The sequence below is a fragment of the Physeter macrocephalus genome, chromosome 9, assembly GCF_002837175.3.
Source record: "Physeter macrocephalus isolate SW-GA chromosome 9, ASM283717v5, whole genome shotgun sequence".
In the NCBI taxonomy this organism is placed as follows: Eukaryota; Metazoa; Chordata; class Mammalia; order Artiodactyla; family Physeteridae; genus Physeter; species Physeter macrocephalus.
In genome coordinates, this window is record NC_041222.1 from 11,102,960 (window position 1) to 11,127,798 (window position 24,839).

General features: G+C 48.3%; 1 protein-coding gene across 1 annotated transcript in view; it reads right to left on the reverse strand.

The window, feature by feature from the left end:
- WHRN (whirlin) overlaps positions 1 to 24,839 on the reverse strand; it is a 35,395-nt gene that overhangs the window by 5,133 nt on the left and 5,423 nt on the right. Inside the window, exon 2 of the mRNA XM_028493597.1 lies at positions 5,432 to 5,650. Coding sequence (XP_028349398.1) covers positions 5,432 to 5,650 — 219 coding nt within the window. The remainder of the gene's footprint in view (positions 1 to 5,431; positions 5,651 to 24,839) is intronic.

Consider the following 24,839-nt stretch of genomic DNA (forward strand, 5'->3'; position numbering starts at 1 on the left):
CCCCCGCCTGCCGCAACTAGAGAAAGCCCTCGCATAGAGACGAAGACCCAACACAACCAAAAGTAAATAAATAAATAAATAAAAATACAATTTTGAAAAAAAAAAAGAATACCATTCCCACCAATAATAAGAATATAATGATAACTCACTAAATCAATTGGTTACTAAATGTACTGAGCCTTTCCTAGATCCCAGGCACTGTGCTCAGCACTTTACATGCCTTACTTCGTTGAGTCGTCTTTCCTCCTCTGTGGTTTCTCTTATTATCCCCATTTTCCAGGTGAGGAAACTGAGGCCAGAGAGGTGAAATGACATGGCCAAGGTCAAACAGCTGGCAGAGCCCAGGCATTTAATTAGCTCACTGCACTGCCTCCCACAGGCCTGAGTTCGCATCCTGGTCCTGCCCTTTACTCCTGGGCAACCCTGGGGCAGGGCCTGTTGCTTTTCTGATCTTCAGTTTCCCCATCACTGAAATGAGAGTTGCACAGCTTACCCGGCGCGAGCACTGCTATCTCCCTTCCCACCTTCCTCTAGAACCCCAACCCTGTCCAGGAAGCAGCATGAGCAGCCTCAGGAGATGACATCAATAAACATTTGGGGACAAAAATGATATGAAAGGTACCTAGCACCTAGGAAGCATTGGATAAATGATGGTTGTTACTGCAATGAATTACTATGCCCCAGGCACTATCCTCTGTGCACATGATTTATTGATTCTTGAAACAGCCCCATATGGCTGCTATGACCATCCACAAACCATGGCTAGGGAAGCTTAAGTGACTCACCCAAGGTTAAGTGACTCATCCAAGGTCACACAGTCAGGGAGTTCTGATACCAGGTGCGATACTGTGATTTATACTAAGAAATATTTTGTCTTTGTCTTCGCTCCTGGCACTGAGCTCCTGAAACCTTTGTAAATTCCTAAGTGATAAGACCACTAGGAGCATCTTTTATTCTAATGAGGCGACTCTGATTGGCCTCCTGGAGGGTGGCTGGTCACCAGAAAGACCAAGCCATGATTAGAAGCTTGGAATTCTCAGCCCCACCCCAATTTCTCCAGAGAGGGAAGAGGGGCTGGAAGTGGAGTTAATAATTGATCATGCACGGGACTTCGCTGGTGGCCCGGTGGTAAAGAATCCACCTTGCAATGCAGAGGACACGGGTTCGATCCCGGGTCAGGGATCCCACATGCCGCAGGTAGCAACTAAGATCCCACATGCCGCGGGTAGCAACTAAGCCTGTGTGCCACAACTACTGAGCTCGCGCACCTCAACTAGAGAGAGAAAACCCGCACACCACAACTAGAGAGAAGCCCACGTGCCGCAATGAAGAGTCTGCGCACCGCATCGAAGATCCCGCATGCCACAACTAAGACCCGACGCGGCCAAAAGAATAAATAAAATTTTTTAAAAATTGATCATGCCTACATGATGAAGGCTCCATAAAGACCCCAATAGTATGGGGTTCAGAGAGCTTCTGGGTCAGTGAACAGGTGGAGGTACGGGGAGAGTGGAGCACCTGGAGGGGGCATGGAAGCTCTGCGCCCCTTCCCACATAACCTGCCCTACACATCCCTTCCATCCGGATGTTCATCTGTATCCTTTACCGTATCCTTTTATAATAAACTGGTGCACAGTAAGTAAACTGTTTTCCTGAGTTCTGTGAGTCACTTTAGCAAATTAATCAAAGCTGAGACGGGGTCAGGGGAACCTCTGAGTTACAGCCGATCAGTCGGAAGCACGGGTGACAACCTGGACTTGCAACTGGTATCTGAAGTGGGGACAGGTAGGGGGCTGTTTCATGGGACTGAGTCCTTAACCTGTGGGACTGGACACCCCCTCAGGTAGACAGTGTCAGAATTGAGTTAAATTGTAAGACATCCAGCTGGTGTCGCAGAGAATTGCTTGGTGGGGAAACCTCCCCCACATCTGGTGTCAGAAGCACTGTGAGTGTGATGGTAAAGGAGAAACACAGGAGGAGAACTGTAGGTTTTTCTTCAGAGCTGGTCCCAAAGACTCCTCACCTTCCATTCCCAGCTGGGCCCCAGCCTGAGCTAAGGGGCAGGCCCCACCTTATCTCTGCGGCTGCTGAAGGCATGAGCTTGGGGGAGCAGCCGCTGCTGCAGAGGGTCTGCCTGCTCAGCCCGGAGCGGGGCCTTGGGACCGAGAAACCACTGAGACTTGCTCACTTGCTCATGGGCCAGTGACCCTGGCAGGGGGCAGTAGGGGACTTTGAGCCCTGCATTTTAATTCAGTCATTCATGTAATAAGTACTTACTGAGCACCTCCACTGTGCCAGGCACTGATCCAGGCACTTTGGGCACACCAGGGCGCAGAACCAAGAGCCTTACACAGTGGTGGGGAGAGGAGGCCCTACCACTGTCTCCATGTTATAGAAGAGGAGATTCAGGCTCAGAGAGGTTATGTAACTTATCCAAGGTCACACAGCTGGCAAGTGGTGGAGCCAGGACTTGAACCCAGGCAGCCTGGTTCCAGTGTCTTACTCTCCCTGCCACGCTGCCACCATACTATCTAACTCCCACAACAGATCTGTTCCATTTTTTTTCATACAGAGGCTACATCTGTACTATAGAGGCTGGGGGTTAGCCCAGAATGGGAAGCTGCAACACTGAACAACTCCGCACCCTATTCGCCTCTGACGATGTGATGGTGACTTGAGAGCAGACAGGCCTGATTCCCAGAGGTGCTACCTGTGTCCTTCCCTTCTGTTCCTTCCTTCAGCCTCATGGGATGGTTCTCACACTTCAGTGTGGAGAAGGGCATTCCTAGCAAGGGCTGCAAAACCAGAACCAGCTTCAGTGGACAGCTTAGGCGGTTTTCAAGGGTAATTGTGCTATATGTGATCTTTACATCACTATTGCCCTGAGAACTCATTTCCCTAGAAGGTGTGTTCCCGCTGGGTTTGAGGTTAGGAGTTCTGAAGTTTAGCAGGGGAAGTCTGGGAGTCTGCCCGTGGCTATCTGGAATATTAGCTGAGACCAGGCTGCTGGAGAGAAGAGAATCAGGCCAGGGGGCCAGAAGTGAGGGCTCCAGAGACATTTCCCCCATGCCCTTCCTCAACAGGAAAACGGGGGCTCCATGTTGTATCAGCAAAAGGAGGAACGGGGTGCGGGGGTGTAGAAGCTTCAGCCTGGAGCTCTAAAATCTGTGAAGGCTTCTCTGGTGTGGTTCAACGTATTTCCTGCCTCCTGAGGTATCTGGGTCCTCCCTGGAGCATGATTCCCTCAGCCTTCGCCTTCTACATTCCTATATACGTTACTCTAAGACCCCCCAGAGGGCACCTTACATCCTCCCAATCCTCCCACCCACTCAATTCCAGGGGCAGGGTCCTTCTCTCTAAGACTTGAAGATGCCATGCTCATTCCCACCTCAGGGACTTTGCACATGCTGTCCTTGCTGCCTGGCATTTTCAGTGCTCAGAACGGTACGTGGTGGCTCCACCTTCCTCTCTCAGTCTCAGCTCAGAAGTCATCTCCTCAGAGAGGTTTTCCCTGCCCACCTCATCTGAAGCAGAGCCTCCCTCCCCATCACTCTCTAACCCCCTTCCTGATTTTATTTCCTCCCATCAATCTTCACCACCTTAATTATCTTGCTCATTTATGCTCATTTCTGGATTTTTGTCTCACGCCTCCTACGACTTCCAAACTCACTGGAAGCTTCCCCAGAGCAAGGCTTCATGTCTCTCGTCCATTTCTCCATTCCCACCTCCCATAACAGCGTCAGGCATAGGTGCTCACTAAGTGTGGGCTGGCTTGCTCAATGGGTCCTAGTTGCCACAGTGCCCCCTGAATGTCGGATTTTGCATCTGTAAAATGTGCATAAGGACACCTACCCCATGGGGAAGCCACGAGGATTCAGTGAGATGCTGTAAGCACAGAGCCAGCACATGGTGAGCTCTTACTATTCTAAGTTCATGCACTATACAGGGAAGAGCTTGAGAAAAAGATAAAGCAAGTTCTCTACCCACCCTGGAAGGCTGGCCTTGAAAATGACTCAACGCCACAGGCTGTGCTGCTTTCTCAAGATGGCCAGAGAGCAACATCGTCTGGCGGGGAGGGGGATATGAGCCCACCTCTGCAAACCTGGCCACCTTGAAGAAGCCCAGGCAGGCTCTGACGGTGCCTACAAACTGGCTACCCCACTGCCTCTTGCCTGGCACAGAAGCCCCCGCCATCTCTGCCGCTTCCTGCATATCGACATTTGAGCAAAGAACACAAAACACATTAAATAAATGTTATGGTCTTATGGACAGGAAAAGAGAGCTGAGAAAGAGTCTCCAGAGGGAAGGCGGTTGGCTCAGAGCCCCAAGCTGTGTCAAGGTCTTAGAACACCAGAGACCAAAGTCATGGTCATGCTTTGACCATGGTCATGGTCACACCAAAGTCATGCTTACAGGAATGACTCTTGGTCCCAGGAGCAACCATAGGGCCCAATGCAAACAGCACCCGGAGTGAACCTTAAATATCAGGGGGACCATCTCTCAGTCCTTTCTAAAGAAACAGTCATGGTCTCGGGGAGGAAGGCTCTGTAGGGGGCATCTATTGATGCCCCTGGCCGTCTTCTTCAGGTTACAACACCCCATGGTGCTTTGGGCTATAGCCCCTCCTCCACCGGCCACAGTCTTGGTGTTTCTGTCAATCAAAGGGCACCTCCCTGCCAGGCAATCAGGTGCTCCCTCCCTGGAATATGAATCTTGAGGGGAAGGATGCAGAGAAGAGAAACCATGGGGATCCCTTCCTTCCTGGAGACGGCACCCTGAGTCCCTCAGCTTCAGTTCTGGGGCTGCCCGCACCCTTCCAGTGAATTCTGACTTTGTGGAAGGTGACCAGGACCGGTTTCTGGTTTCTGTTCCTTACAACCTGAGACCCACACTGCAAAAGGTGCCCTGTGGAGCTTGGAGTCCTGGCAGCTGCGTGTGGCCATGGCCTGGGTCTGGACCACTGAGAAGTTAAATCATCTCTAGTGTAAATCATCCGAGCTTTCTCGCTTCCTCTTTCCACTCTAGGGGCTACAGGGGGACTAGACTTCAACCATAAGGGGGCGGTATCCCAGAGGATGGCACACGGAGAGCAGAGCTGCCCCATCAGCCTGGATGGTCCCCTTTACTCTGCTATGTGAGGGGCAGATAATCTAGCTTATTTAAATCACGGTATTTGGGCTCTTATGGCAGCAGCTTAGTGTGAATTATGATATGTGGTGCATAGATTAAAACGAAAAAAAAAAACCCCTTCAGTTGGGACTTGAGGGAGAGACGAAGGCCAGAGCCCCTACAGGCCAACCCCCTTCTTCCAGCCTCTAAGAAACTTCCCTATTCTGGGTTTGGCAAGGAGAATGTGGTCTTGATGGCCAACCCCCCATTCCCAGCCCTCCACCTCCAGGAGGGCCGGCGAGGCCAAGGCCCAGAGGCTCACCTTTTTCTCATCCCCGCCTTGCAGGAGGTGTAGGGTGCTCCTCCGGTCACCCTCGTGCTGCCGCAGGGTGCTGCCATGGGGGTGGGGCAGGCCCGAGGGCGGAGAGATGCTGCGGCCTTGGGGGTCTACCCAGGTGTAGATATGGTTGGTGACGTAGCCGCCAGGGATGCGCCCCGCTGAGTACACCGACAGCACCAGCTTCTTGGAGCCCTTGAGAGCCTAGAGAGAGAGAGAGAGAGAGAGAGAGAGAGAGAGACACGAGTTAGCAGGAAAGGGGACGGTGAGGGATTATCCAGAACTTGCTTCCTCTCAGGACCCCGCACATGGAGTAGGAAGCCTAGAGAGAGAGAGAGAGAGAGAGAGAGAGAGAGAGAGAGACACGAGTTAGCAGGAAAGGGGACGGTGAGGGATTATCCAGAACTTGCTTCCTCTCAGGACCCCGCACATGGAGTAGGAGACCAGCTCGTAAATGTCTTCCCTTTACTAGCCCTCAATTTTGTCCTATGGAAATGAGGACATCTGTCTCACCCCACTCCGGCCCCCATCTTGAAGTAGTCCAAACACATGGAATAGGACCTCTCAGCATACCTGTGCAGAGCAGACCTACAACTGCATCCTTACGAGGGCCTCCTGGGCGGGCCTCTGCGAACTTGGATTCTGAGTGTTCCCACCATTCCCTTACCAATAAGGGCGGCTTGCCGTGCCTGGATTATTTGTGCAAACCATGTGGGCGTCTGGGATGTGGGTACAGACAGAGGTGCCTACCTCTGGTGCTGAGTCTCTAATGAGCATCCCTGGTAGACAACATTTCACACGTGTTGTTACAACTCAGTTCTGGAGGAATCAAGCCCATCCTGTGTGACTGCACAGAGAGAGGACTCAGACGCTTCTGCCTGGTTTCCTGCAGACTGCCTCACGTGCTGCTCCTGTGCTCACTGTGCTGTGTATCCTTTTGCTGTAACAAACCTTAGCCACAAGCACAATCATACGCTGAACCCGTGAGCCCTTATGGAAACTGGGGGTGGCCTTGGTGACCCCGATAAATTACTAGACAAGAGAGTCAAGAGATAAAAATACTGATACAAACTGTAGCTTAACAATGATAAAGGGCCTGTATGTATGAAACACTCAGCTCTGCACCTGATGTGCTTTATCTCCTGAAATCCTCATGGAATCCAATTTAGTGGGAGAGGGATTCCATGATTTAGTGGAAGAAAACGAGGGAAATGACCTGCCCGCACAGCTAGTACGGGGTTCCTTTCGTACAGCAACTAATTTTGAGTGTGCATACCACATTGACTCAACACGTTCTAGTCTGGGGATGGAACAGCCACAGGGAGAGGTGAACCCAAACTCTGAGCCCTGGGAGCGCCATGCTGCTTTCCCATGATGCACCTGTACTGACCTGAAGCCCTTTATTCAGGGAGACGGTCACTTAGCACTGGGATTAACAGCAAACATACCCCTAAACCTGGGACTTCTGAGCCAATGATAGATAGTACCTGCACGTGGGAAAATTCACGCTGCCATTAAAATCGCATCTTACAATCATTACAAAGTATTTGTAATGCCATGGATGTGTGATACATTTTAATGTTAAGTGCGGTCAAAAGGATATAAATCCTGTCTTACAGTGTGTTCTCAGTTAGGTTAAGAGAAAAATTACACAGGAAAAAAAAAATGAAACTGAGGAGTAACGTGCCAGACACCAGCAGTGCTTCTCTCGGGGTGGCAAAATTATGGGTGATTATTATTTTGTCCTTCCTGTTTCTCAATATTTTCCAAATGTTCCAGAATGAAGGTATATTGTGTCCAATGCCAGAAGACAGCAATATACATAAAAGGGTAGGGAGGCACTTAGCTCTCTGAATCTGTGGAGCACTGGGTTCTACCGACCCCCCAGTTCTCTTGGCAGACAAAAGGGGTCAAGGGTGGGGCTTTCCAAGATAGTGGGGAGCCCTGGCTGGGCGGGGCTGCCAGACAAGGACACTGGGCCACAGGACTGGACACTCTGACATCTGAACCTCTTCCAGAGGAGGACGGGTAAGCTGGAGTGACCCTCAGTTCCACAGCTTAATGCCAGTCCTGGGCGGAGGGACAACGAGAGGATGGCAGCTCTCCAAAATCCTGCTTGTGAAAAAGATTTCTGAGAAGATGTGCAGAGAAAGATTGTACAGTGTTCTTTTCACATTCCCTGGGACGTCCCTGACAGAACAGTTGGAAAAATAAAACCTCTGTGAGGTTTGAGATGCAGGATGGAGGAAGCCGCAGACCAAGCGGGCTTCTGCCAGAACTCAGGACACGAGCACCATCCGCAGAAGCCACTGCAGCCTCTGAGCTGTCTTCCTGATCCTTCTGCCCTGCCCCCAGCTCCCTCCTCCGTGAAGGCGCTGCCGCGGCTCTAATGCTGCTCCAACTGGCCTGCCTCTTCTTTGCTCCCTTCCCTGGACAGACGGTGAGTCTGAGCCCCATCACTCATCCACAAGGGCTGACCGAGCCTACTGTGTGCTGGGCCTGGAGAGAGCAAAGTGGGCATATCCCCATGGCACCTACAGCCTGGAGAGAGACAAGGCTCCGTCAGGCGCACAGTAGGTCCTCAGAAAAACCTGGTTGCCCTGACTGGATGAGAAAGCATATATATGTCCTCCAAAGGAACCAAAGCATGCACAGGCATCATCCTGCAGCCACCTTCCTCATCTGATCCGGAAGGCTGCGCTGGAATTAGGAACGGGGAAGGCAAGTGGAAAGAATGGACGTTGTGGATTTGGGCAGCACTGGATTTAAGTCGCTTCTGTCACTTGTAGGTCAGGAGCCCTGGGGCCGGCTGCTTCCTCTCTGAAAGCAGCACACGTGGGATGCAGACAATGCCCACCTCTCAGGATTGCGTGGGTTAAATGAAAACGGTGTGCTTGAGGGCCGGGCCTCTGCACACAGTGGGGGGGTCAGCAGGTAGCAGAGCCCACTCGCCTCTCCTCCCAGGAGTGTCCACATTGAGAAGGGAAACCAGGTGTAGATAAGCACTGTCCACGGAGTTAACAAAAAAAAAAAAAAAAAAAAAGAGGTGTCAGAGAATGAAAACCAACGCACAGCGCATGATTTGTATTCTGTATTGCTGGCAGTGGTGGAATTCTCTTGGTCAGTTCTATAAATAGGCAAGCAGTAACCTTGAGAACGGAGAGGATGTTAATGACCTTGATGAGAACACCACGGAGAGCTGGCGCCAGAGAGGTCCTGGGAGGTCACTGAGTCTCCCAAGTGCTGCCCGTCCTCAGTGTGGTGCAGAAGGGGACACTGGCAACCCGAGATGGGAAGGGACTGAGAGGGTACAGCCCAGACACAGGAGGCCAGCCCTGGACAAGCCTCTTCGCCTCTGCACCTCAGTTTCCCCATCACAAGCCTGTGGGACCAGAAACTCTGACGGCCACTCAAGCCTAGACCATTCTGGAACCTCTGATATTGGCTCTTTGCGGGGGGGTAAATATGGGCTTTCATTGGGTCTTGGAGAGCACGAATATCATCATCCACTGCATCGTCATCCATCTTTATTTTCCTGGCAAAACTGAAGAAAAAACGAGATTCCTGAGACAGCACTTTCCACATCCAAGCAGGCTCTGGGAATATGGTCTTGGTGCCGTGGCCATTAGAACCCCGAGGGAAGGCCTCCATCCGTTGTGCTTTGACTAAACCTTGTGTGTCACGCAGGGAAGGCGAGGAGGAGGGGCTGGTCTAGGAATTCAGTTTCTATTTTCTCATTGCCTTCTTGTCTCCTTTTTTTTTTTTTACAAACAACCGCTTGCTTATTTTAAAAAGTGTCACTGCACGGAGGGGTTAATCCCTAAAAAGAGCTGGCTGGTGCTTTCTTGCCCTGACAACCCTTCCACCTGCCTTCCACACTTACTCACCATTGCTACCTTGATCCCCGAGGCTCAGGCCATCTGGAGGATAGTGTGGTTAGGTGCCCAGGCCATGCATTTCACAGAACCGGTGGCTTCTCTCACTGGCGAGCCTCAGTAGCAAGCAGCCCTATGCAGTAGGGCAAAGTAGAAAGAACTCTGGCTGTGAAACAGAGACCCAGGCATGTCCCTGTTGTGCCACCGTCCTGCTGGGTGGTCGGGGGCTACGTCCTCCTCTTGCTGGGCCTCCGTTTTGCCAACTGGCAATGAACGGGTTGGAATCCCTGATTGCTAAGGTCCTGCCCCGAGTTAAACTTCAATGTCCTCTGGTTCATTGCTGTATTTAGAAGAAAAGAAGTTGCTATCAGGTCCCTGAACCAGATCTTGAACCTGGAGGCTCTGAGGTTCCATATCAATTGGGAGGGACCAAAAGGGTTTAAGAAAACACCCAAAGGGCAGATGGAGCATCTCAGGTGTTGCAGGACGCACCCCCCCCCACCCCGCCGCAACTCGGCACTATCATGGGCAGCAGAGGGTCCTTCAAAGGGACCTGCGGGCGGGGGGGGGACACACTCCAATGGGACTACAACTGTGTCTCCCTGCTCTTTGTAGGCAGCTGCTTATGTGTGGTAAATCACATCCAAAAGCTACCCGAAAGCAGACCGCATGCCCTGCCTATGACTGTTGGTGACTGTCAACCACACCCCCTCCTGCTGCAGCAACCTGCAGAATCAGCCAGTCTCCTGAATCAATTGCTTATAAGCTGTGCCACCTCACACAAGTTACCAAACCTCTCTGTTCATCTGTTTCCCTCCTGTAAAATGAAGATCTCTTTTCTACTCTCTCTTTAGGTAGAGGAACCCTATTAGCACAGTGCCTGATACTTAAGAATCCAATGAGCTAAGGCTAAAAAAATCCCATGAGATCTAGGGGGAAAGTCCACTGCAAGCAAGAGCCGTCACCAGAGTCCTCTGCTCCCCTGCGTGTTACCACATTTACTGATGCAACTCGACCGAGGGGCTTACCAGAATTCCACCACGTCAGATCACGGAAATCTTGATCTGACCCGGCAGATGGCATGGCTAAGATACGACCCGTCACCAGATGACTACTCAGACTGCGTGCTATGATTGTAGAAATGTAAATTATATGTGTATGTCTTCAAACTTAATAACTTGCTACTTGGATTAATGCTCTCAGGGGGCAAATCTGCCTCACTCAGCTCTTCAGAGCTGACTCTGACACCCTAAAATCATGGTCCAGGTGATAGAATTCTCTGCTCAGCAGAGGACTGAGAAATAGACTGGAGACCGCTACAATGTGAAGGGACTGGGGGGCGGGGGGCGGGGTGTCAGCACGACAGATGCACACATGCTCCTGTGTTCAAAAACATGCACCAAAGTGCAAGCACAAGGTCACAAGACCATTAGACTATTGTCTGGAGGGGCAGGTACAAAAAGAAGTGTTTCAGAAAAGTCTCGAGTAAGGACACATAATGGTGAGTCATCCAGCTTATTTCAGGGCAAGGTTTTCTCTTCTGGGGAACGGACCACTCAGAATCAGGAAGGGGAGGGAGCTGGTCTAAGACCCAGGTTAGTGATGGGGAAGAGAGGGAAGGATGGTGCTACCCTGCTCTTCCTGACCCCACCTTGCCTAGTTGGGCTCTGGGTTCAGACTCACTGGGCACCAATCCTGGCTCTGAGGTTGACCTGCTGTGTGGCACAGAGCAAATAACCTAACCTCTCTGTGCCTGTTTCTGCAATTAAAATGCAACTGTTGTAAGGACTATTAAGATAATGTAAACTACCTATATAGTACATAGCACAGAGTAGGTACTAAATGCACATGAATTTCCTTCCTAAGTCTGCCAGCTTCTTCTCTCAAACAAAAGCCCTAGAAATTCTCTAAACCTCCCATCTACATGAATACAAATACATGAGCAACTCTAGCCCCTCCCTCCCAACTTTCCTCCCCTTCAGAAACGTCCTTCTTTCCTTTAATCCACACTTCCTCATATCAGCCCCGCCTTTGACACTCAGCCCCTTTCCCACCACCTCCAGGAAGCCTTCCTAGATAGTGAGTGACTCCCCTTCTCGGAGAGCACCCAGCGCACTTGTATGTTTTTGTTGCCATCTATACGATAGCCTCTGCATCACCTTCACACATTCTGTCTCTAAGACTACAAGACAAGTTCCTTAAGGCACAATGCATGTTCTGTTTTCTTTATACCCTCCCCCTGTTCCTTCTCCTTCACTTACTTACCCATTCATTCATTTCATTCATTTGCTCAGTCATTCAAGATATTCACTGGGCTTTCGAGATGCCAGGCAGCCCCCAGGAATTTGCTCAAATGAGGCCACAGAAAGAGCAGTACACTAGCCTGGGGCTCAGGCAGCCCTGGGTCACCATTCCATGCTTCTGCACACTCACGTGAGCATACACACCTCAGACACACGTGGAATTCAGAGACAGAAGCAGAAGAGGGAATGGTTAAGAGCCACAGCTCTGAAGCAGGGCTGCAAGGATTCCCATCCTGGCTCTGCTACCCGCCGATGGCAACCGCAGGCAAGTTACTTAGCTAGTCTGTACCCCAGTTTCCCAGGCATAAGACGGGATAATAGTAGTATTATCTCACAGGGCAGTGGTGAGGATTAAATTAGTTAATATACATAAATTGTTTAGTGCCTGGAAGACAGGTAAGAGGTACAGAACGGTTAGGTGTTATTATTATAGAGAACTTAGAGTAGAAGTCACAAGTCACCATCCATGGTAACCACACACAGCTGCATTCTGGTGTCTGTCCTTCCCGACTTCTTGTGTGCATTTTACAGACACGTGGATGTTCACACACAAAACTATTGTTGTCTGAGGTTTACACAGGTTGGCTCATACTTAAGATTTCATTGATACCTTTTTTGTTTTCAGCTAAAAAATATATTTTGAAGCTCTTTCCTCGAAAGATCACCTCTTCCAACACTCCATGGCATTCCCTGGCAGAGATACACAACCACTGAATTCCCATTCCCCTATTGCTGGACATTTATGTTGCTTCTCATTTTTGCCAGTACGAGCAATCTGCGATAACATACTTTTACGTGCAGCTTGGAGCACACGTGCATCTAATTCTCTACACCAGAGAAAAGTGGAATCCCAGAGGCAGTGGGCTGTCTTTTTTTCACATGCAACCCTGTCCCTCTCTGTGTAGTTCCTATAACTACCTGCAGGGGGAAGCACTGCGAAACCTGGACCTATAGGAGGCCTGAATGCCCCCCATCTATGGGCGCTGTGGATGGGACTGGGTGAGGGCTGTGCAGCGATCTTTTCCCTAAGCAGAGATCACTGTGGCGCAGGGATCCATACTCTTTCATGCCTTCTTCCACAGGCTCCAGAAATCTCCCCGTTTAGGCAAATCTTGGCTCTATCTTCCAATCCCTTCTGGGGACCAAAGTATTATAAAGCATCAAAATGAAAAGGTGGCTGAGCTGGAGGACGCCTCAAGAGTTTTTCAGTAAAAGGTATACTCACTAGAAAACCATTCCCAGACATAGTTCCACGTCTTCCTAGCTATGAGAGTTCAGGCAAGTTCCTTAAGCCCTTCAAGCCTCAGCTTTCTCACCTGTTAAATGGGGCTACTAATGTCTACCCTTATGGAGCTGTGTGGACAAAATGAGGACAGACAAGATAAGGTACACAAAGCATCTTGCACTGGGCATGGCATATAGCAGGTGCCAGCAAATGGCGATTAATATTATTGACAACAGCAAAATTACTGCAATGACCACGCGTTTTATTCTTCCCACTGCACATATGAAGAAAGAACATCTGGGTGCTGAAGTGTCTTATGTAAGGTCACAGAGAGGATAAGAGGCTCGGCTTGGACTTGAATCTTGGATTCCCCAAACTCATGCATCTCTTACCAGTAGTTCAAGAAGGTTCAAATAACACAAGGCCAATCCTACGTCTTGGCCTCACAAGATGGACGAGGAGAGGATCTGAAAAGGGAGTGTGGACTTACAGGCTGTAAATAAATGAGAGGCCTTGTACTCTTGAACCCTGAGCTGGTCCCAGGTGCAGCCATAGGCACTGGGAAGACCCTCCCCATTTAGCCCCACTGAGGGAGGACAGAAATTGGTGTGTGGACTCTCTGCCCCTGTGGCATATTTTAATGTCACGAGAAAGAAAAGCCCTAATTAACACTCTGTCTTCAGAGCTCCTTCCTCTGCACCACATTTTTGTCTGTGTTAATTACTACCTCTTACAGGGACCACTAACTGCAACGGCTTTCCAGCCTCCTCTCTCAGCCTTCAAAATTAGTCTCTGCAGGGTGATCGGACATCCTTTTAAAAAGAGTCATGTACCAAAATGTTCATTGCAGCTCTATTTACTATAGCCAGGACATGGAAGCAACCTAAGTGTCCATCAACAGATGAATGGATAAAGAAGATGTGGCACATATATACAATGGAATATTACTCAGCCATAAAAAGAAATGAAACTGAGTTATTTGTAATGAGGTGGATAGACCTGGAGTCTGTCATACAGAGTGAAGTAAGTCAGAAGGAGAAAAACAAATACCGTATGCTAACACATATATATGGAATCTAAGAAAAAAAAATGTCATGAAGAGATTAGTGGTAGGACGGGAATAAAACACAGACCTACTAGAGCATGGACTTGAGGATATGGGGAGGGGGAAGGGTAAGCTGTGACGAAGTGAGAGAGTGGCATGGACATATATACACTACCAAATGTAAATTAGATAGCTAGAGGGAAGCTGCCGCATAGCACAGGGAGATCACCTTTGTGCTTTGTGACTACCTAGAGGGGAGGGATAGGGAGGGTGGGAGGGAAGGTGACACAAGAGGGCAGAGATAGGGGAACATATGTATATGTACAACTGATTCACTTTGTTGTAAAGCAGAAACTAACACACCATTGTAAAGCAATTATACTCCAATAAAGATGTTAAAAAAATATTGAACTGTAACAACAACAAAAAAATAAAATGCAAGTGGACCATTCCCTGCCCTGGCCCAAACTCTCTCAGTGCCTCTCGGGCCTGCACAGCTGGCCCTGCTGCCCGGCCAGCCTCATCTCCTGCCCTGCCACCTAGCCTTCCTTAGAGTATCAAGTGCTCCAAGCTATTTGCACGTGCTGCTCCCTGTCCCTGAAAGTACATATCTCAGCAAACTCACTTATATAAATGATTATTTTATCCACATCTTTCTCAATAGACAAGAGAAGACAGGAAATTCTTCTGGTTTGGTCACAGATGTATCAATAAATATGAAAGATAGGAGACTGTGGGTGATTCCACATAAAATGAGAGACAATGAAAAATGCAATTGAAATTGCCTTCCTCCTGAAATTGACCTCCTTCCTCTTGAAACTGCCAATGAAGAATTTTACCTCTCCTGAAGTACCAATGAGTTCTCTATAGAATCTAAAAAAAATGTATTAATTTCTCTTTCTGCCTTGGTTGCTAGGAAGCTCAGAATTCCATTGGAATATGAAATATCATTCCTATAAAGGCACCACCTCACACATGCCTGTGCGTGAACACGTGTGCGTACGTGCGCGCGCGCGTGCACACACACACACACACAATACACTTTTCAATATGGTTTCAGATCCCTCTTTCACGTGCCTCTTTCACGATATGCTTTTTAGGTTAAGTCACTCAGTTATTTTTGAAGTAGGAAGTAATATTAATTACAAATATATTAACAAATAAGTACATGGGATACGTAGAGTTTAAAGAGGGTGTTAAATCACACCAGTCACATAGAAGGTGCTCAGTAAAACAACTGTCAGGTGGATGAATGAATGCTAAAGGACATCTCAAGGATTAGACATCTTCTATACGCAGTTGGAAGCAGAGATATTTTTCACAGACGTATGAAGCAAAAATGAAAGGAGAAAGGTAATTAAACCACTGAGGAAATGTGAATACATAGAGATAAAGGCCAGGGGAAATGGCAGAGAAGTGATGACTAGTTAAGGAGGGTGGGAATATCTGCATCTTCTTTTCTCCTTTTCAGTTTTCTTAATGATGTTTAAACTTGCCTTTAATTGGGAACTTAATAAGTAGATTTTCAAAAATCAACTGTGCATTCCCCTCATTCTCTTTTCTTTATGAGTTTGACCTTCTCCAAAGGCTCAGAGTGAAGATGCAGAAGGAAACCTTTGCTCCAGTGCTGGGAATGCCAGGATCCCAGAGGCTGGAACAGGGACCTGTAATTTCAAAACCCCTGCTCTCCCGTATTTTTGCCCCTAAATGTCTTAGTGAGCTAAGGCTGTGCGAAAAGGAGAAACATGAAGGATCAAAGAGGGGGAAAAAAATGTTGTCCTTGGCGATAATGCCATGAGAGATTTACAAGATAGTGACAGAGTGACCCTCCCTTTGCAAAACAATTCACAAGATGAGGACAGAGCTTCCAGAAAGATACTGATTCCTTTTTAATGCAATTCTTCAATTATCTACTAAGCCTGGCTTTTAGTCTCTTACAATTTAAGTAAATTGCTTTACAAATGTTCTTTGAAATTTTGTCTCTTTATTCTTTTCTTTTTTCTTTAAGGAGGAACTAACAAGATTCTAGAAGTCATAAATATAATCACCAGTGCGCCTCGATGGGTTTGCAATGGACTGCTTTGCTGTCTAGAATCAATGTCCATAGCGCATCCATCCATCAGGAAAATCAGTTTATATCAGTATCATTTTCTCAGTGCACGAGTGGATACATGGATGGGGAGTATTCTCCTTGCTGACTCTCCACATTCCTGTCCCGCATCACTTTCTGTGCATTCTCAGTTAACACGGGGATGGGCTTCCAACTTAATTCACCCTTAGACTGAAGAATCTGAATTCAAGGTGGATGAATCAACCACCTCCTAACAATCTACCCAGGAGATATGATAAAGAAAAAGGCTGATAGATTTGATGACATGGAGATGTCAAATTCTTGTGATTCAATGGGCTAAGAACATCAAAAAGTTATACACCAATAAATGTTTTATATAATATATGTATTATATATCTATATATGTATATATGATATATTCTATACACCATATATATGTATATACAGCTATACAAACAATAAACATGCAAAGCAGTTCAACTTCACTATTTAAATTATGCAAATCAGAGTAGGATACATTTTGTCAATCAGATTGGCAAAAATGGAAAAGAAATACAATATCCAGTGTTGGCAAGGCTGGGGAAAAATGAGGCGTCTCATACACTGCTAATGTTGGGAAGGGGGACTGTAATAAAAACAAACTCTTTCCCAAGAGCACTTTGGCTCTTTTACCCAAGCCTTAAAAATCTGCCTATCCCCTAAGCCAATGCCACCTCTAGAGAGACAGTCCAAAGAATTATTAGAGATGTGCTTAAAGATTAATGTGCAAGGATGTTTAAAGCAGAAATATCGATAACGTTTTTTCAAAAAAAACAGTCCAACAAGAAGAAATTAGTCAAATAAACCATGAACCCCTTTGCTATGATACATTATGCAATCATTAAAAATCATTTTTGAGAAACATTTATCAAGGTGGGAAAACAGTCCTGATACATTGTCTGGTGAAAGAGGCAGGCTCCATGACTGTTCAGAGTGGCAGTTTTATAGAGGGTTCCCAGTGCAAATTTACACACATAGGCACGCAGGGGACTGATCAGACAGGAATCAAATTGTCCACAGTGACTGTTTCTGGGTGGAGGGGATTATCAAGATCTGGGGTTTTTTTCCTTTATGTTTTTCTGGGGTTTCTAAGTTTTCTAAATTGAACCCGTATCTCTTAGGTCATTAACACACACACACACACGTTTTATTTTTTTAAAAGCCCAAACAGACTCCTCTACTCCTCATGTTTCCTCTGAAGCGAACAAAACGGTCTTTGATTTACCCAGTCTGCAATGGCCACCAGTCTTTTACATAAGGCCAAGGAGACTCTGTCCTCATCCTGCCCAGAAGGCAGACAGCAAGACAGATTCAAGCCTCCACCATCCAGTGAGATGATTTCGTAAGTTACAGGTTTATCCTAATGGGGGTTGAGTTGAGGTCACAGCTATCTAGTTAGGGAATTTCCACAGACTGCACAAAATAAAATCCTGACAAAGGTCAGGGCATGGTGAGAGAGAGAAGAGAGGGGGACAAGGAAAGGAGGCAAGAAGTGCCCACTGCCACCTCCGTACCTAAGGTTTAGTCAATGACATGCACAGAGCTTTCCCAGGAAGGGGAAGGGCGGCTGTGGCCTGGGTTGTTTGGTTCCTCATGGCTTTTCCTACCAAATGGAAAAAATTAGGGAAGAAGCGTACATTTACTAAACCCTAGGTCTGGCCGGCACCGTGGCTTACACCCCGCTTCTCAGAAGCTGTCGAGAGCAGAGGCCAAGAGCAATGCTTTGGAGGCAGAAAGACCTGGGTTCAAATCGGGTCCTGCGACCTCCCATCTGTGTGCAGGTGACTGGTCACTTCCTCTCCCAGATGCTCAGTTTCCTCTCCCCGGGGGCTGTGTGAGGAGTCGGTGTGTGAAGCCCAAACAGAGTTCCTGGTGGCACACAGAAGACCCTCCATGTGGCCATATTTATGAGTGTGCTCAGTATTGTAGGCTTGCAAGCGTCTTGTGTGTTATGTATTTTATACGAAGTAGAACATCACCTGGTAGGAAAACAGACCCAACACAGTGGAGTGAACATAGTGGGTAATCATTCAATGTTCACATTAATAGCTGTGCCCAGTGCTTCAATACATTACCTGCAATGCCATCAATATCCCTATTTTACAGATGAGGAAATGGAACAGAGAAGTTAAGTAACTTGCTTGCCATTTGACTATTATTCCCATCATAATTTTATTGAAGAGGAATCTAAGAATCAGAGAGGTTAAGAAGCTTGTTCAAGGCCCTACAGTACAAAGTGGCGGAGCTGGGCTTCAAACCCAGAGCGTCTGTGCTCTAGGTTCAAGCACAGAAGGATGTTGCCTCTTTCCGGTGCTGGGGTGATGGATACATTCCCTCAAGTCAACAAAATCTGGGTTTAAATCCTGACTCTGCCACTTTCCATCTTTGTGACAACAGGCAAGCGACAAATTCTTTGTAGTTTTGCAAAATGAAGCAAATAAACGTGGTACCTACCTGACAGGGCTGTCGTGATGTTTAAGTGAATCTATATATACACAGGTTATTATTGTCCACAGAGCAACACAAGAAAACACTAGGAGATATATACCCTGTGTCACAAGAGAGTGAAGGAGGCCACTACCCAGAGGAAGGGGAGGGGACAAGGGAAGGTTTCTCGCGGATGGGGCAGCTGCATGCGGGCGGCAGGACTGCTGGGTGGATGCACTGGGGCCATGGATGTCAACGGGTAGAGAGAAACAAAGCCTCGTTTCAGAGGAGGGCATGCTGCTTGTCTGGCCAACTGTGAACTGCACCTGGGAACAGCCGGAGAAAAGGACTGTCTGTGGGTAAAAAGGGATCAGATCATGGGCAGCCTGAACATCAGGGTGAGGAGCTCGGCCTCTGCCCCATGGGCTCCCAGCTCCGGTGCGAGGCACTAGGCAGGGCATGGCTGGATCAGACCCAAGTTTAGAAAGTTCACCCTGCTTCCAGGGTGCAGAATGGACTGGGCGGCAGGTGAGCAAGATGGGAGACAGAGAGGAGGCCTCCGAGGTTCGGCAGTGGCGATGGCGGGGGAGGAGTGGTTTGAGACCCGCTGGGCAGAGGTCAGTCCCAGAGCGTCTAACCCCGCCAGCGCTGGTACAATCCCCAACGGGGACCATGGAGAAGAGGGGCAGGTCAAGTTACTAACTTGGGAAATGTCCGTGATTTGCAGGTGACTGGAGAGGTGCCATCAGAGGGTCAGAGATGAGCCAGGGCTTCCAGGGCAAATAAAGTTGTTGTTAATACTAGAGAAGAGCTGAAACTGTAAATAAAAATAAATAAATAAACTAAAGGGAGGACAGATCCTGTTCAGAGACCACACTGCTAGGAGATGGGTGAAGAGACAGACATTTGGGGGAAAAGGGGAAGGAATCTGTGGGCGATCTGAACATGCTGACCTGCCCAGCAGACTTAAAAATCTCAGGATTTGGAAGGACTCTTGGAAGGGGGAGAGGGTTCAGGAGAGTTGGGGAAAATCTGGGAGAGGTTTCGGGAACCCAAGAAGAAAGAAGAGGGAGGCGGAAGAGAGATGAAGAAAAGAATAAAGGTCATGCTGGGTCCAGACACACCAAAGGACACCACACCCTCCATCTGGGGCCAGGAGGATGGAAATGGCAGAAGGAAAACCCCTCCCCAAGGACTTCTGAGCGAAGCTTCCCTGCCTACATGGGAGGTTAACTTCTGATAGTTCTGGAAACAGCTAACTCCTCTGCCTCCTTGTCAGGGTCCCGGGGGCACCCAACAGGGAAGGATGCTGGGGAACAAGGTTGGGCATGCAGCTGATCAGGGGACAAGGCTGTCACACGCTAGCCTCTGGGCCATGCATCTATCTTGCCTCCCGACATTTTTAAGGGAGGTCGGGGCATACAATTCCACTCAATCCCTGGGCTTGATTACTGCTGTAAAATGAAAATGCAGATGCCAACATCCAGATACAAGCAATTACATTTTTAAAGAAACTCTGTCTATATGGGAATATTGATTACATTTAGTAAATGACTGTGCAATTCAAACATCTACAATGGATCAGGAAAGCCCGATATAGGGAACATGGGTTCGTGCCCCGGTCCGGGAAGATCCCACATGCCGCGGAGCGGCTGGGCCCGTGAGCCATGGCCGCTGAGCCTGCGTGTCCGGAGCTTGTGCTCCGCAACGGGAGAGGCCACGACAGTGAGAGGCCCGCGTACGGCAAAAAAAAAAAAAAAAAAGAAAAAGAAAAAAAAGAAGAAAAAAAACCATTTATGCATTCTCAGATAAAGCAGCTTTGAAATATACATGTGATTAGTAGGAACTTGCCCTTCACCTGAAATGTTGAGGTTTCTTGAAACCTGAAGTGTTTCTTTCTTTTATTTTTTTTAATAATAAAAAGCCAGAAGATATAGAAGATATATCTCACCCGAAATTGGTTCATTGATTGCTTCAGAATGCATAAATGATTCTATTTTGGAATCTCAGACACAGTCAGGCTGTGGAAATAACCCACTTCTGGGAATATGATTTTTAAATTAAAAGCAAAGTGACAAATGAAATAACTGAAGGGGCCTCTTAGGGTCGATTTGGGCTGCAGACGTTGGCAAAAGCTATTGCCCAGGGCTTCCCTGGTGGCGCAGCAGTTAGGAATCCGCCTGCCAATGCAGGAGACACGGGTTCGAGCCCTGGTCTGGGAAGATCCCACATGCCGCGGAGCAACTAAGCCCATGCGCCACAAGTACTGAGCCTGTGCTCCAGAGCCCGAGAGCCACAACTACTGAGCCCACGTGCCACAACTACTGAAGCCCGTGCACCTAGAGCCTGTGCTCCACAACGAAGCCTGCACACCACAACAAAGAGCAGCGCCCGCTCATCACAACTAGAGAAAGCCCGCGTGCGGCAACGGAGACCCAACGCAGCCAAAAATAAAAAGTGAATAAATTTATTTAAAAAAAAAAAAAAAGAAAAAAAAAAGCTATTGCCCACCGTCACAGACCACACTTTTTTTTAAGGTCTTTCCTGCGTGCGGCAACGGAGACCCAACGCAGCCAAAAATAAAAAGTGAATAAATTTATTTGAAAAAAAAAAGCTATTGCCCACCGTCACAGACCACACTTTTTTTTAAGGTCTTTCACTTCAGTGGTATTAGAGGGTTTCCTCTTCAGTAGGTTTTCATACCTATTAACTCATTTGATCCCTACGGCCACCCTGGGAAGGAGGCAAGTGGGAGGTAGCTCTGCCCATTTCACAGTTCTGTAGCTGAGGTTCAGAGATGTCAAGTGATCTGCCCACAGCCACACAGCTACTAGCTTCCTGGTACAGCACACAGTAGAGCCTATGGCTTTCCTTGATTTTTCTATCCAGCACCCAGTACACTGCAACCCACAGACTTTCTTAAGCAATCACACTCAAGAACCAAGGAATCCTGAAGTCACCAGCATTGTACTGGGAGTAAGATCATTCCATTCATTCAGCAAATATTTATTTATTAAAACACCTACTGTGTGCCAGGCACCGTGGAGGTGCTGGGGGTGTGTCAGTGAGTAATGCAGGTCAAACTTCAGTTCTCATGGAGCTTACTCGAAGTGGGGAAGGCAGATGACAAACAGTAAAACGTCCTTCTGGTAGTGACAAGTGTGCTGAAGGAAATTAAAGCAGGGCACAAGGAGGGAGGAGCTGGGGGGGTGGGGGCGATGCTGCTTTGGAGAGGGTGGCATGGATGCAGATGCATGCAGATGTCACGGCACTTAGAACACTCGGTGGGACTTCCCTGGTGGCGCAGTGGTTGGGAATCCGCCTGCCAACGCAGGGGACGCGGGTTCAATCCCTGGTCCAGGAAGATCCCACATGCCACGGAGCAACTAAGCCTGCAAGCCACAACTACTGAGCTCGTGCACCACAACTACTGAAGCTCGCGCGCCTAGAGCCCGTGCTCCGCAACACGAGAAGCCACCGCAATGAGAAGCCCGGGCACCGCAACAAAGAGTAGCCCCCACTGGCCGCAACTAGAGAAAGCCCACGCGCAGCAACGAAGACCCAATGCAGCCATAAATAAATAAATGAATGAATGAAAAAATAAATAAATTTAAAAAAACAAACAAAAAAAATCAACACTTGGTGACCTGTGGCCATGGATGGATCCAAGTCCCCCTCATGACTCCCTGAGGGCACGGGCTATATACTGTCATCTCTGATTTCCAAGTACAAGCCACAGGCCTGGGTGTGGTAAGTGCTGCTTAGAGCACCAGCGGACAAACGGCTCTGCCTGATGACAGGCTGGACTAAAACATGCCACTTTCTCTCGACATGTAAGCATCAGATTCCCCACTTAGTAAAATGAAGCCTTTGGATAGTTTTTAAAAGGCCCACTGAATGTCAGGCACAAAATGTGCCATCTGCCTGCCTTCCAGCAGGGGGCTGGCATTGCCTTCCAGAAGGACGGGTACATAACCCTAGGGCTGGGTTCCAGGCGGGGAGGTAAGGCAAAAGGGCTACTTAACTCCTAATCCCAATGGTGACCCTGGGCTAGTCAATTTCACCTCCTTGGGCACAACCCTTCTGACCTCCCTGCCTTCCCTGGGGGGGAGAAAGCACCCAGCATACAGTAGACACACACTGAGTCAGCCTCCTCTCTTCCCAGTAGTGTTCTGGAAAGCAAGGCTAAAACACAAGTGCACCGACCCCATGGTGCTGCCTCCTGCAGCTGATGCCCGAGTGCATGGGAAGCAAATGGAGAGGCTGATTCTTGCTCTTTGCACCCTTTCCACCTGCCCTGCTGTAAAAGTAAAATGGAAATGCCTGCAGCACAGGAATCTTGAAAAGGCGGCCCCGCCCTGGGGCACAATTAGAAGTCTGTGTGACCTCAACATTAACATCAGATTCTTGCTTGGGGGTTTTTAAAGAAGAAGAAAAAAGGAAGAAATAGAATAGGTTTTGAAAGATTTGTATAGCAGCCTGCCGCTACCTTTAGCCATGAAATGTCATTCCTTCTAATCAGATTCTCTGGTCCTTGCTGGGCACTAGTCCGGGATCCCTAAGCCGTGGAGACCAAACACTGCCCTTCCAGGTCATCAGAGAACCTTGCTGGAAAGCCAGTTGGAGCCTAATCCCCAGGAACGCCTGCTTTAGTGCAAAGCCCTTTGAAGGGTGGCGGGGGGATTATGACTCGGAGGAGATGCACATGTGCAGCAAGCACGAGCCGACAGGCAGGCAAGGGGCTGCGTGCACTTGACAGGTGCGTACAGACTGGGTGTCTTGTGGCTGAAGGCAGGCGGAGGTGGGAAGCGGCACCGCGCACAAAATCCAATTGGTCGGGGGTTAAAGGATCATACTTATCTTTGCAGCTCCATCTAAATGATGAATCTACGGCAGGTAATAAACAACTGGGTTTGTCGGGAGCGGGAGGGGGAATAACAAGAAGCTAGCGCTGGAGTGATTCTACATCTCTTTCCCGTCCAGCTTAAAGTCAGGAGGCAGGAATCTTCTACTATAAAAATATCAATCCTGAAAAAATCAAATAAAGGCATTCTCTTCCACCCTAGAAAATGCTTCTTTGATTTGAACCGTAAATAACCAGTTGAAAGGCACCATCATTTTCTAAAACCTTGAGGATCTGCTTGAGCTAAATAAATACACAAGACTAAATTAAAGAAATGCACCCTCTCAAGGTACTGCATCACGCTCTGGGCCCAGGAACCAAACATCTATTCAATAATGGTTTTATTAATAGTGAGCTTTTAACATGTCATTGCTGGCAGGACTCAGAGGACCCAAGAGTGAGTGCAGAGCCAGAGCAAAGCCTGTGTGTCTCCACGAACACATTACCCATGGTTTCCAAATTGGAAGACAGGAATGAGACAGGGGAGGAGGAGCTGCGTTTCAGACACAAAGTTGGAAGTGGTAATAATTTGTAATGGCTTCAGCCAACCATGTACAATGGGAAGATGACAAATGTGTCATCTAGAATGTGCCAGACCAAATACAATAACTTATATTAATACAGACAGATTCTTCCCAGGTATTATGCAAAGGAAGGGAGGGTGTGATAACTCTAATTAAATGAAAGGGCCAGCCACGTTTTAAACTTCTGGAACGTTTCAAATTCTAATATGCTCCTCGGATGTACCTGGGGGGATTCAGAGACGGTATGAAGCTGTTTAATTTTTATCGAGATGAAACACACACATCCATACACACACATCCTGGCGGCACGTGGATACCCCGCATTCTGCTACCGGAAGAATCTGGGACTCAGAAAGCAAGCGGGTGAGTGAATTTGATTTTGAATGCTCCCAGGGTGGTGCTGGGCATGCCACAGTCCTGTTGTCGTTTTCTCATTTACTCTGGAATGGCACAAGGGTTAGTGTTCTTGGGTTGAGGGGCAGCAGTCAAGTTCTCGTCAGCACAGTGTGTAAGCCATCAATTTCTTGATTTGGTCGGAGGCCACCCAAGAGTGCCAAGATTCTTGTCTCCCAATCGTTAGCCAACTTTCTTTACTCTGCGATAAACGAAATCAATTCCAAAAGAACAAGAAAACACCGGATTAGACATTCTAAACGCCTCTGTGTAGCACATACTGAGCAAATCACAGACTGTCTGAACTGGAAGGGACCTTGGGCAGCCCTGGCTCATCCACCCTAGGACCCGTAGAGAGTCAGTGACTGGCCCAAGGTCACACGACAAATGTGCAGCAGAGTCCAACATCCCTCGCCTGTGGACTTCTTGGCCAGTTTATCAAGCATTTTTGGCTGAAAATCTTTTTTTTTTTTTTTTTTTTTTTTTTTTGCGGTACACGGGCCTCTCACTGTTGTGGCCTCTCCCGTTGCGGAGCACAGGCTCCGGACGCGCAGGCTCAGCGGCCATGGCTCACGGGCCCAGCCGCTC